This window comes from Diuraphis noxia, unplaced genomic scaffold (assembly GCF_037042655.1).
Source record: "Diuraphis noxia isolate RWA-SAM2 unplaced genomic scaffold, SU_Dnox_SAM2 contig0005, whole genome shotgun sequence".
Taxonomy (NCBI): Eukaryota; Metazoa; Arthropoda; class Insecta; order Hemiptera; family Aphididae; genus Diuraphis; species Diuraphis noxia.
In genome coordinates, this window is record NW_028301715.1 from 17,773,560 (window position 1) to 17,786,731 (window position 13,172).

General features: G+C 26.8%; 1 protein-coding gene across 1 annotated transcript; it reads left to right on the forward strand.

The window, feature by feature from the left end:
- The first annotated feature begins 3,162 nt into the window (after positions 1-3,162).
- Positions 3,163-6,811, forward strand: vih (ubiquitin conjugating enzyme vih). Its single transcript, XM_015517571.2, has 5 exons — positions 3,163-3,605; positions 3,704-3,731; positions 4,870-4,956; positions 5,036-5,243; positions 6,278-6,811. Exons 1-5 carry the CDS (start codon positions 3,502-3,504, stop codon positions 6,385-6,387), a joined length of 537 nt encoding a protein of 178 aa, XP_015373057.1. The 5' UTR covers positions 3,163-3,501; the 3' UTR covers positions 6,388-6,811.
- The last annotated feature ends 6,361 nt before the right edge of the window (positions 6,812-13,172 follow it).

A 13,172-nucleotide genomic window follows, 5' to 3' on the forward strand; every position in this document is an offset into this window, starting at 1 on the left:
TACAATTATGTTATAATCCTATATGTTACATAGTACTATTAATACTAATACAATTTACAAATATTATATATATATATTGATATACCCATTATATATTTCAAAATTACAAAATGTCAGAATGTTAATAATAATGATTAAAATGTTGGGTAATTATGATAAGACATTTATTTATTAATATACTGTATATAGTGTGGCGGGACCGCTGTATAGGGACCGCGTCAATAGTGTATACTGTATACCTATTTTACACAAATCGTAAGTTAACAATTATACATGTATGCAGGTAATAACAATTGAGTAATAACTAATAAGTGACAGTAATAAGGCTTTAAAAAAGCTATAACAAATACAAAAAAGCGTACAAACGATATAAATAGCCAGAGAACGTAATCAAAATAGCTAAGGGCCATTTAGATTAGCAGCTCGAAGCATTCCATGTATATAGTAGATGATTGTAATTTATGTAATCATTAGCAGAAGAGTGGTGCTGGACCATAGACATACATATGTCTATGTGCTGAACATACTGAACTAGGTTTCCATAGATAGGATTATATTATAAATTTATAACTAATATAATAAATTATTCTAGAGGGAGCCAAACCCGCCAGTCCCCTCTATTTGCGCCTATGGACCTAATATACGTTTGTGTGCATAACGAAAGTTTAACCTAAAAATTGATAGAACGATTGGGTAGGTAAATATGTTACATTTACATATTGTGTACTAATTAGTATTACGTTTAGGTACATAAAAAAAACCATCCTGGGTAAGTCTTAAAACATTTTTTTTTTAAATTATATTACTTAGCTAATTAACGAACTATCGTCTAGAATGCGATCTATCGGTGAATTTAAAAGTATAATATATGCGGTCTATCGGGGATTTAAAAATAAAATATGCAATTCACCGCAAATAAATAAATAAATAATAGTACCATAAATTCATAACTATAAGTATAATATAATTATATAGTATATAATTTTAAAAATTTTAAAAAAAGTTTGAAAAAACACAAAAATGTCAAAAATAATGGATTTTGAAATATTAAGAACTTTTTGGTATAAGAATAAGACATAATAACTGTAGGGAAGAGGACTTGAAGCATTTGCATATTTGTTTTACACAGTCACAAAAATAGCAGAGTACGATACAATTAATGTATTTCATGTTTTCACAAAGCTAGTTTTGAAATTTAATTGTGCATATAAATGCATATTTTGCGTATTTTTGGTTTTTAAGGTATATGGTATATTTTACTCTTTTATACGCTATTTCATACTTTTAGAGACATATTTAACTTAAATCGATTTTTTTCCACTGTGACATTTTTATTTCAAACAATACAGTCAAAATGTTTAGATAAAAATTTATTTATTTTTAATTTTTGACGAATAATATGGTTTTTGACTGTCCACGGACCAACTCCCACATAGGAGAAGCGATAACGATCTAACGTCGCACATTATTACACCTACCCGACCTACCATGACAAAATAAGAATTCGAAGAGTAATGACTAATTTCGAAAGACACTTTTCATTTTTCAAAATATATCACTTATATCACAAAACGAATTATGCATATTTGATAAGTCTTGTGATCAATTCTCGACCAATGAGAAGTGGAGCATAACGTATACGCCATATTTGCGCAGAAAATCATCAGAATGAAATATTGCTGTCATACCTGTTTATTTTGTCGTATGTCGTGCGACCTACGACATCACCACCAGCTTTGTGCGTACTACGCGGGCTTTTATACGATTAGGATTTATTCATAAAACGTTTCTAGACATGACAATTGACAATAATCAATATTTCAGTATTTAGTCACAGACTCTCAGTCAGTTTGCGGAATGAACATTCGTGTTAAAACAAATTTTAAATGTATACATTTTTGCATATTTAGAGCTACAAGTTCTCTGCCCTATGACATAAGCGATATAAAAAAAATACGATACTTCACAGATAATGTTCTCAACTATATTGTATATTTCTTAAACTTTTACTATGCAATAATAAATACACCTCCACTAAAACAAAGCTTCTTAAACATAGAACGCTATTAAAACCACTATGGACCTACGACCTTCAACTTTGGGACAATGCGAAAAAAACAAATATCTCAAAAATCCAAACATTTTAAAATATTGCACTTAGAAAACTGACGAATGCTTTACCCTACGTGTCAAATCATACACTACACACAGACTTAAAACTCAAAACAATAAACGACAAAGCAAAAATATTTTATAAAAGATTCCATCGCCCAAATCAACTTAAAAAAAACTTGGCCACTCCCACAATACCTGGGAATCCTCCGAGACGTTTGAAGCTTAAGTGGTGTCGTGGTCTCTTAAATTAAATTAAATTAAATTTATTATCAAGCTAACAGAAAGTGTCATCAATGGGTGGCTCCTTTCTTCAAAAATCTCTTAACCTGTCAATTATATTTAACGTATAATTAATGATACCTACAGATTGTTTATTTCTTGTAAAAAAAATATTGTATATTTGTCTGTCTATCAATCCCACGCTAAACAGTTTTTGCTATAGCAACATATATAATTGAACATTATTTGTTAGACGGAGACAACACTTACGGGTCTAGCGTCCTCTGAAGAGGATGTAACACTGGCATTTGCTGTCTCTCTCTAACAAGTTTTTAGCAAAATGTACATATTATATAATATAGCATAATTGTTCTTAACTCACTTTAATACTGAACTGTCGCAAAAAGCGCATGTACAAACACAGATGATATGTTAACACCATCAAGCTTCGTAAGAGGTTGATTCCTTGATTCATTCTAATTTTTAAGCTACACGTGATCTGCTGATGGTAAATTTGGTTTTGGTATGTTACTATGTTAGTAACAGTTACGCACTTGTAAAACGGAGACAACAAATGTCAGACGGTCAGTGTTACGTTCTAGCAAATAGCAATCTAGCCAATAGCCATCAGCATGCTAGCCTCCCGGTCGGGTAATTTGGCGGTATATGGTATATTCGAACTGATGATATCTAAGATCTCTTTGCTATCAGATGTTCGTGGTGTCTTTGGTTTGTCCGTTACATTTTGTCCTAACGGTGATTAAACAATTTGACCAATGAAAATACGGCAAATCCACAATCGATTGCATTTGGGAATTCGGAATAGTAATAATAATATGCGTAATGCGATTTATTAATTTCTTTTTCCGTGTTCTTAAAATATATATTATATACGTTCGGTGAATCTTTTGCTTACTTTACCTGTGAGCCGTAACTGCCGATTACATTAGTGGCAATACAAACCAATATATTATAAATTGTATTCAAGATCCATAATTCATAAGATTAAATTTACGTATTCCTCGTAGTATTTATTTATCTTTACTGTGATATTTTTAGTCATAACTGCTTGTTTTGCTTTTGGAAACCCAACGTAATTGTACATCTTTCGCACCATATTTTGCGTTATTATCCCGCAGATCGTAAGTTATATATTTTCATTAAACCATGGCCCAAAACGTTAATCCAAGGCTCGAGGGTAGTTCGTCAAACTCGCCGAAACGGAGTGAAGATATGAATGACAGAATAGAATCGAATAAAGTCGTTCAAAGGTGACGTTAATAAGAATGAAAATAAATTTTCAAAGTTATATATGTTACACATCTTTCGATTTGGTTTCTATTAATGTGATATTATGTTTTTGTTTTAGATTGCAAAAAGAACTAATGAGTTTGATGGTAAGTTAAACCAATTAGTGTTCTTTTATGATTTTTTTGTTTGTTTGCTATGTACTTAATAGTTAATACAAAACCATTTTATTAGAAATCATAATATTTTAAACTAAATACATGTATAGTTAATTATGATATACCAATCATAATAGTGTACACATTTTAAAGATAGAAAATATAAAGCAAATTAGTCTAATCTGTCCTAAAATAAGAATGTCCTGGATTTCAGATTAAATAAAAAGTATTGAACTTTTACAAATTATTTTAACTGATATAATTTAAAATGTATGATATTCCTTAAACAACCATAGTTCAAATAATTATAACAAAAGTAAATTAATAAAATGTATTAATTAATAGAGATAAGCAATTTATTTAATTATTAAGAAAAAAACTAAGAGACATTTTAGTTGATGCTTAATAATAATATGAGACAAAACTATTTCTTATATTTTTATCATGATTTTTGTTAGTTGTTAAACACACCATATTAAATGAGTTGCTTGACATTTTTATTTGTTAAAGCTTACAGACCATTAAACTATTAATGTTTCACAACTCAATGCTTTTAATTATGTTCTGTGTTTTTAATACATGGATAAATACCTAAATGATAGTAACAAAATACATACAACATTAATATATTCAGTTCTTTACAACCCATTGAGTCGTGAACAATTATTTAATTTACTGTACTCTTTGTGAATTTTAAAGAATAAAATCTACCTGTTCAACTCAATAGTCTTCATTAAATTATTATTTTTATTTTTAGTTAACTAATTTTTCAGTTTATGTATGTAAAAAAAAATTCAAAAAAATTAATATAATAAATATGTTTGTTTAATTATCATTTTAGTATAATATATCTTATGTATTAAAAATCCTGATATTAAATTATGTTTGATTTATGACTTTTTAATTGTCATTATATAAGTATTATATTAATTATGATGTTTATAATTATGGAGTTTCCACAGTTCTTATTTAAAAATATTTAATTACTATTTTATATTTGCGTGTGTTAAATATTTACAATGTATATTGGTAAATAAAATATAAAACAATCAATTATTATTTTATATAATTTAAATTACAATTATTTATCATTCAGGAAAATAATTATTTTAATGTTTCATCGTTTTAGATGTCATGTGATGAATCAGTATCAGCTTTCCCGGATGGTGATAATCTATTTAGATGGATTGCTACAATAGTTGGACCAAAAGATACTGTAAGTTTTCATTCACTTTTAAAATGTAAAAAAAAAAATCTTCAGTTTATATTTCATGAGCAATTTTTAAATTTTTTAGGCATATGAAAATTTAAAATACAAATTAAGTATGGAATTTCCACGTGGCTATCCATATAAACCACCAACTGTTACTTTCTTAACTCCTTGTTTTCACCCTAATGTGGATTTTGCAAGTGGTTCCATTTGTTTGGATATTTTAAAAGAAAAATGGTCTGCTATGTATGATGTCAAAGCAATACTTATATCATTACAGTCACTTCTTGGAGGTAAATATATATTTTGTTAACAAAATACCTTATTTTTTTGCATATGTATAAATATATTATAATGAAGAGTCTTAAGTATAATATGCTATACATAATAAAACACTTTTAAACATTGGTATTGGCACATTAATCATGTTATAACTAGCATATTATATTTGTTCTACTGTATTTTATAATATTACTCCATTTATATTTTTCCTATAGTTATTTTTGTTATAACCATAAATTAAAACTAATAAATCATTGTAATCAATTAAAATAATTTCAGAAAGTTTCATATTTTATTAGCTTTCTTGGTATTAATTTAGTATGTGACCTACAGTGTTAAGTATTTTAATTAAAATTATGTTATCATTATTAGTTTAATTAGCAATACAAATATAAAATAATGAAAGATTATATTTAATAATGTCAAAATCAGTAATAAAAAACAAAAACTATTAGAATATTGAATACCTATTAAGTATAGCAATATACCATAATTATTTTAAAAAAATGTCATAACATTATTTCATTATTAAAATAAAAGTTTTGCAAATCACTTTTAGTACATTCCTTAAAAAACTTCAAAAAATGTTACTTATCTGGTAATAGATTGGTACCTGTATATTGTCTGTACACAATATAAGTAATTCTATAATTTGTCTTTGGTAGGTCACAAACTAAACTCAATTTTTGCTTGATAGGCACATACTCAATTAATACTGCTTGTCTTATATGCAATTGGAATTCTTTTAGGCTTGCACCTTTTACATCATATCATTCTTATTATGATGATTTCTATAGTTAAACTTTTAAGGATTAAAATCTTGTTAATTATAAGAAAAAAATATATTTAAAATGCCAATGAATAATAATAATATGTATTTTTAAACAAAAGAAATAGAAAAAAACTCAAATATTTTCCCCTCAATATTTTTAACTATTATTTAATTTATAGAGTAAAGTTAGTTATCATGAATTTTTCGAAATATTGAACACTTTCCAAAACTAATTACTAACTTTTATTTTAAAAGCATATAATTATTTTACAGAGCCAAATAATGAAAGTCCTTTAAACGTTAAAGCAGCACAAATATGGCCGAGACAAGAAGTTTTTAAAGCAACATTGTTAAGTACTTACAAAGAGCCTGAATCCACCTAAAAAATAGTGTACCAATTTCAACTACTAAATAGTTTACTGTTCAACTTATTATTTTTAATTTTCTTTTAAAATACAGTCATCTATAGGATTATTAATGTAAACTATTTTAATCAGACGTCAGAGAAATATAATTATTTTCTGTAGTGTATCATACAACTTTTTCTAATTTCTAGTATTATATTACATTTTGGTTTACATGAAAGTATGTACTTTTTACTTATCCTTTTTCTTACTAATACTATATGTATGATCATATTCCTGCTATTTAGGTATGAATTAAACTATTTTATATTTAATTTGTGACATGTACATGGGATTTATACTATTTTTATTATTTATACACCTACTTTTTTATCTGTTGTAAATTTATAATAATATGTATTGTTTATACTGGGTTTAATAAAGCTGAAATTATGAAATATAATATTTACACATGTTAAGATAATTTATAATAGTTTACTTCTTTATAACAATTATTTATATGAATATTATTAATTGGTTTAAAATGTTAATGAATTTTTACCTAAAAATTTAAGTGAAAGATTTGCTATTTTTATAAAAAGAGCTTAAAATATGATAGTTGATCTATTTTTTTTAAATTTTTGCTTTAAAAAATCAAAATATATTTTGGGCTTATATAAATAATACATTTAAGAAAGTTTCATCAAACAAAATACACATATGAATAATGTATTAAAAAGTAAAATACTATGACAGTTAAACAGTTTTGGCCTTTACTATGAGTAGTAGTAATTTATATATTACATTTGCTCTTTTGAAAAAAAATTATTAATTTTATGCTCAGCCATTTTTGATTATTTTTTACCAATCATTTCCATTTAAGACTTCAGTAGCATGCAAATTAATATTTTTAAAGTGACCAGTTTCCTTTTAAGACTGATGAAAATGATGGTGTAATTAGAATTTGCTGGTGCAAAAGTTAGTTTTAAAGTTATAGCTTAACGATATTTATAGTATTTTCATATACACATGACGTGGTCAGTGGTCACTCACCCTAACAAAATATAATAGAAAACATCCTTCGACTTATTGTGTAAAACCACCTTGGGTGGGTCCCAAACTTATGGATATAACTTCAAAATTAAGCTCGAGTGCAAATCTCTCACCACCGTTTTCAACGTGATTAACTACATAATTTATTATTATATTATAGTTGAAACTATGAAAAAAGGATGTCCAGAAACGGTAAAACAGAAAAATGTAAAAAATTCTGAAAAGGGATTATTTCTTAAAATGTTTGGTGGAAATTTGAATGTGATTTCACATGTTGAACGTAAATCCAATATATTGAGTATTTTGAAGTATTGTGTGAGACTGGCCAAACCGTTGAGAGGACGACACACGGGCATTTGTTATCTCCATCTTACAAAACGTACAACATGGACAATTTTATGTTCACAATAATACTTTTACTCTGTAATTTCTAAAATTAAAATTAATTTACCTCAAATAATATTTAAAGACAAGAATATTATCTAGGGCATCTCTGAAGATTTTGTTGATATTTTTAAGCAAGTTATAACTATTTTATTGTTTTAGAAATAAATGTATTTACAATCTGTAATATAATAAAACAATAAGTAAATTTGAGATTTTTTCAAGGTTTGGAGGCTTGAGCGAAGAATGCGTCCATTGACACTACTTCAACTGGTTTTTTTTTTTAAAGTTATAACGACCATTTTTAAACTTTTTTTTTGTGCATTTTTAAACGATCATAGCTTACTTAAGAATAATAATATAAATGAAATCCTCCGATATGTCCTAGATAATTGTCTTGTCTTTAAATATATTGAAGGTAAATTAATTTTAATTTTAGAAATTACAAAATAAAATGACTAAAATGTATTATTGTGAACATAATATTGTTCATGTTGTACGTTTTGTATGACGGAGAAAATAAATTTCCGTGTAGCGTCCTCAGTCCTCTTCGAATGAGCTTATAACAAAATCTACTGTTCTATGACAAAATCGGCGTGGAAATCGTGGAATCCTGAAGACCTGAACTTACTGAAAACCACGAACTAAGATATACAGGAGTACAGGACTGGAAACAAACAGGTTAGGGTGTGTGAGAGGTAAATCCACCTTAATGTATACAATGAGCGGGGTACGGGGGCTTCGAGTTCTTGTCAACACTAGGGCCATCTAGGTATCCAATACAAGAAATGAATAAATCAGTATGCTATCAACATTAACTGGAACTTAATTTCCCGCCTTTTTCATGCTTTGAAAATATATTATTATACATTTTATACCTACTTAACATAGTATAATTATAATTCATAATAATTGTGTCTGTTTGAAACAGAAATAATGACTAATATTTTCTAATACTACATTACTACATCACTATGAGAATGAAACAGTTTACTTTGTCACAAAACAAACAATTAAAAAAGATGAGAAGTTACAAAAAAAAAAAAAATTATCAAAACTTATTACTACATAGGTAATAGGTACTTTATAAATTATAGGTAATAGGTTCTACTTATTTATTATTTCTTAAATGCTACCTAGTACCTATATATTAGATATTAGCAGTCCTGTAAAGTATTTGAGTAAAATTATTCAAATACTTTTTTATGGGCTAGTTGTACAGTCTCTGATTAAAGTTAACCGGAGTTTAATCGGCCGAATTTGCACGGTTAAATATCTGTTATCAACTGATTAAACGTAGGTAATCGAAGTTTAACCGTAGACGGTACAACTGGCCCTAAGTATTGAATACATTTTTAAATACTTTCAGCATGAAGTATTTTTAATGGTATTTTAATTACTTTTTTAAGTATTTTGTATTAATAGTACTTGTTTATATTGAATACTTTGGTTTTTATTTTTTCATTAAATTCAATACTCCGCTGTCATGCAGTGCTTCAGTGCAGCGGGTATTTACTATTTAGTGTGGATGGAGCAGCCATGACCAAAAAGAGAAGCAGTATAACTGATGAACATTTTGAAAACATTATGTTCTTAAAACGTAACAAACATTTATTCAATAAATTATAAATAAAATAAAAATTATTATAAACTTATTACGTGTCTATATTACGATAAATCATTAGAAACCTACTAATTATTAAATGCATAACTGAGAAATATCAAAATCAATAATAATAAAGCTGGAAAGTGGGTATCGCTCTGCTGTACATTAGCTAGGTGGTGGGGTGGACCTCTGACTAGGGTAGGCTAGATTTGAATGCAATGATAGGTATCATTGTATACGAAAAACGATTCTGAACGGAGATGATTTGTCAGTCTAGGATATATTATATTTAAATATTATCATATATTCTATTTTGAAACAAATAAATTATTTTTCAATTAGGACGCATTTTGAATAAGGCATGGTTAATCAATTTTTCCAAAAACATTGCATGTAGTTATCATAATTCCTAATACTTTATATTATCATAGATATACATATACCTGGTTTGAGGATAAATCGTTATCATTACACGATTTCATATAAAAATTTAAAACTCAAACGCTCAAAACATTTTTCCTATAATGACGCTTCAAATTTTCTCTATAGCTATTTGAAGCAAAACTTATGGAAAACTTAGTGTTAAATTTTATAACCTTAAATATAAATACAAATAATATTATGAGTTTTGAACTACAAAATAATTTGCAAATATTCATGGTTTTGACGAATTTTTTTCAATATTTGAAATTCAAATGCTAATAAAAATTTAATTTGAATTTCGAGTGGACATTTTTTTGTGATAAAGATTGACAAATTTTTAAGGAATCTTGTATTAAATTTTCAAATCTTAGATTTAAAAAGAAAATTTTTCTATGAATTTCTAGCTTAAAACAATTTGGGAATTTTTGTGATTATGACGTATTATGTCAAAATTCAAATTTGAATGCTTATAAAAAAAAATTGTGACAATGAATTTATTTTATTTTTCAACTGCTATTGTAACAATATATTAAGAGCCTTGTATTAAGTCTTCAATATTTTCTACCCAAAAAATAAATTTTTATCGATATTAATTTTAAAAAAAACTAATAATGATCGAAAATTGCATATACCTATGAATAGTACAACATAAGTAAAAAGTTTTGAAAATTTCATAGCAGATAGAATATACTTATAAAAACATTCGGTGAAAATTTCATGTATCAATGGTCATTTGTTTTAAAGTTAAATCAATAATCAAAATCGATTTTGTCGAAAACTTATTGTGCGTAAAATTTCCCGTTTTCCCCTTAATGTTTAGTTTGTTTATCCCGATTATTTAGAAAAATATATAAGAATTTTTTACTTTTGACCACCAAAGTACCAACTAGATTCACTTTCTAATCGAATAAAGTACTGAAGTCAAAAATCGAAGCACTTTTACTGCCCCAAACGAGATGACAGACACAAAAAAAAATATATTCATGGTTTTGACGAGTTTTTGTCAATATTTGAACTTCAAATGCTAATAAAAGAAAATTATGACTATGTATTCTTATAATTTTTTAATCACTATATTATAAGACTGACTTATGACAAACTCTGTATTAAATTTTTAAGTATTTTGATAGGGCCAAAAAATTTTTATCGACACTTCAAAAAAACAAATTTCTGAAAAATTGAAAATTTCAGTTGTCTATAAATATCTCGAAAAAGTCAAAATATTTTGAAAATTAAATCATGTGAAGAAAATGCCAATCTAAATAACTGGTAAAATTTTCATGTGTCTACGACTTATACTTTTTGAATATTAACAAATATTTAAATTCGTTTGAGGAATGAGGATAAATCGTTATCGTTACGCTATTTCGAAAAAATTTAAAATTCAAACGCACTTAAAATTTTTCCTATAATGAAGCTTCGAGTTTTATCTTTAGCTATTTGAAGGAAAACTTATGGAAAACTTAGTGTTGTATTTTTAACCTTTAGTTATAAACAAAAAATTTTATGATTTTTCAACTTCGAAATTACTTGCAAATATTCGCGTTTTCGACAGATTTCGTAAAAATTTGAACTATAAACGCTTATAAAAAAAATTGTGACCAACAATTTTTAATTTTTTTTAGCTACAATTAGAACAACTCAGAAGGAACCTTGTATTAAATTTTCATGTTTTTTTGGTTGTCCAACATTTTTTTACCGACACTTCAAAAAAAAATTCACAAAAAAATCGAAAAATTCAGTGGTCTATAAATAACTCAAAAAAAGTTGAAAATTAAACTGTATATAGATATAACATTAACATTTGGTAATAATTTCATGTATTTACAGTGATTAGTTTTTGAATTACAACCATATAAAAATATCGATTTTTTTGAAAACAGTTGGAAAATGTTTACTTTTGACCTCTATAATGCACCAAGGATATTCACTTTTACATCGGAAACCATCCCCAAAGTTTGAAATTGAAGCATTATTTCGACTAGTTATGCTGTACATACACAAAAACAAACATAAAAAAAAAAAAAAACACACACATCATTGTAAAATAAATACATTCATCACTTCGTTTAGAATCTAAAATATTAAATATAATAACTAGGTATTAACTCGGAGTAGCGGCCGTCGGCTTAGAGTTGAGCGCACGATATACAGGTTGCACAACGACCTATATTTAATAGCGTCCCGCAGTGGCTTTAAAGCCGCGTACACACTTGTAACATTTTCTTACGCTGTAACGCCGTAACACTGTTCCACCAGTTGTCGGTAAAATGAGTCGCATCAAAGGATGTTACGCGCTAATGTTACAAGACAATTAGTGTGTACAACAAGCGTCTATTTTTTTTATAGTGACAGCAGTACAGCACGATTTAAGATAGTCTTATCTTAAATCGTGATCGTGAGTGACAGGGAATCCGAATGGCTGCAAGATGTCCGACTCCGTTATCATTATCAGTTATCAGCTTATCACATATTTTACTATCACTTTATTTTAAAAATAATATATACCGGGTGAATCTTTGATCATTGAATACTTTATTTCAAAAATTACTAATGTTTTTGAAAATATTTTTTACATAGTTTCAAGTTTTTCAAAAACCAACGTTTTTATTAAAAAATTTTATTTTAAAATATTTTTTGTCCTTATCTTTTCTTAAGTTCATAGAGTTTTAATTTCATATTCCAAAGCAGAATATTTTTCTAAGTATTTTTATTCATACAAATCGAATTTAGGACGAGTAGTTTATGAGTTATAAGTATTTAAAGTTTAGATTGACAGAGTGGTATGGTACGGGGTTACCCCGCAAAATGTTTGTCCGTCCTCTACTCCGCTTAATTATAATACATATATTATATTATATTGTTTATAATTTCAAGTTTATTAATATTCTATAATTATCAAAAATGATGATATTCCAGTTAATTATTAATAAGCTATACCCTTCATAATACATAGAAAAATCCATATATCCCGAGAGTGACATCCATAGGCCTCCGTAACATAATAAACGAAAACCATAATTAAAAAAAAAAAATTGAATAAAATACAATTTAAAACAATATTCCAGGTTAGTACATAAAGGAAAGGGATGAATAAAACATTTAAAAGGCTAAAAACCTTTGATGTCGCAGCCTTAATAAATTTATAAAAAAAAAATTTTTTTTAATTTTAAACTCGAGTAGTGGTGTAAACTTTCACAGTATTATACATTTAATTAAACAGGCAAGTTTTTTAACAATTAGTAATTTTTGATAATCATTCGTTCAAAAACACAAATATTTTCAGAAGTATTTGATGTAGTGAGTTCATTTAACCTGTTCAGTGTTTAAAATAAGATAGAGCAATTAGATACTTTAC

What these genes read in the sequence shown, in the direction of transcription:
- vih (XM_015517571.2), top strand. Translation starts at nt 3,502, where the DNA reads ATGGCCCAAAACGTTAATCCAAGGCTCGAGGGTAGTTCGTCAAACTCG. An exon ending in TCGAATAAAGTCGTTCAAAG is followed by an intron (nt 3,606 to 3,703) that starts GTGACGTTAATA and finishes TTTTTGTTTTAG; the next exon opens with ATTGCAAAAAGAACTAATGA. An exon ending in AAGAACTAATGAGTTTGATG is followed by an intron (nt 3,732 to 4,869) that starts GTAAGTTAAACC and finishes TCATCGTTTTAG; the next exon opens with ATGTCATGTGATGAATCAGT.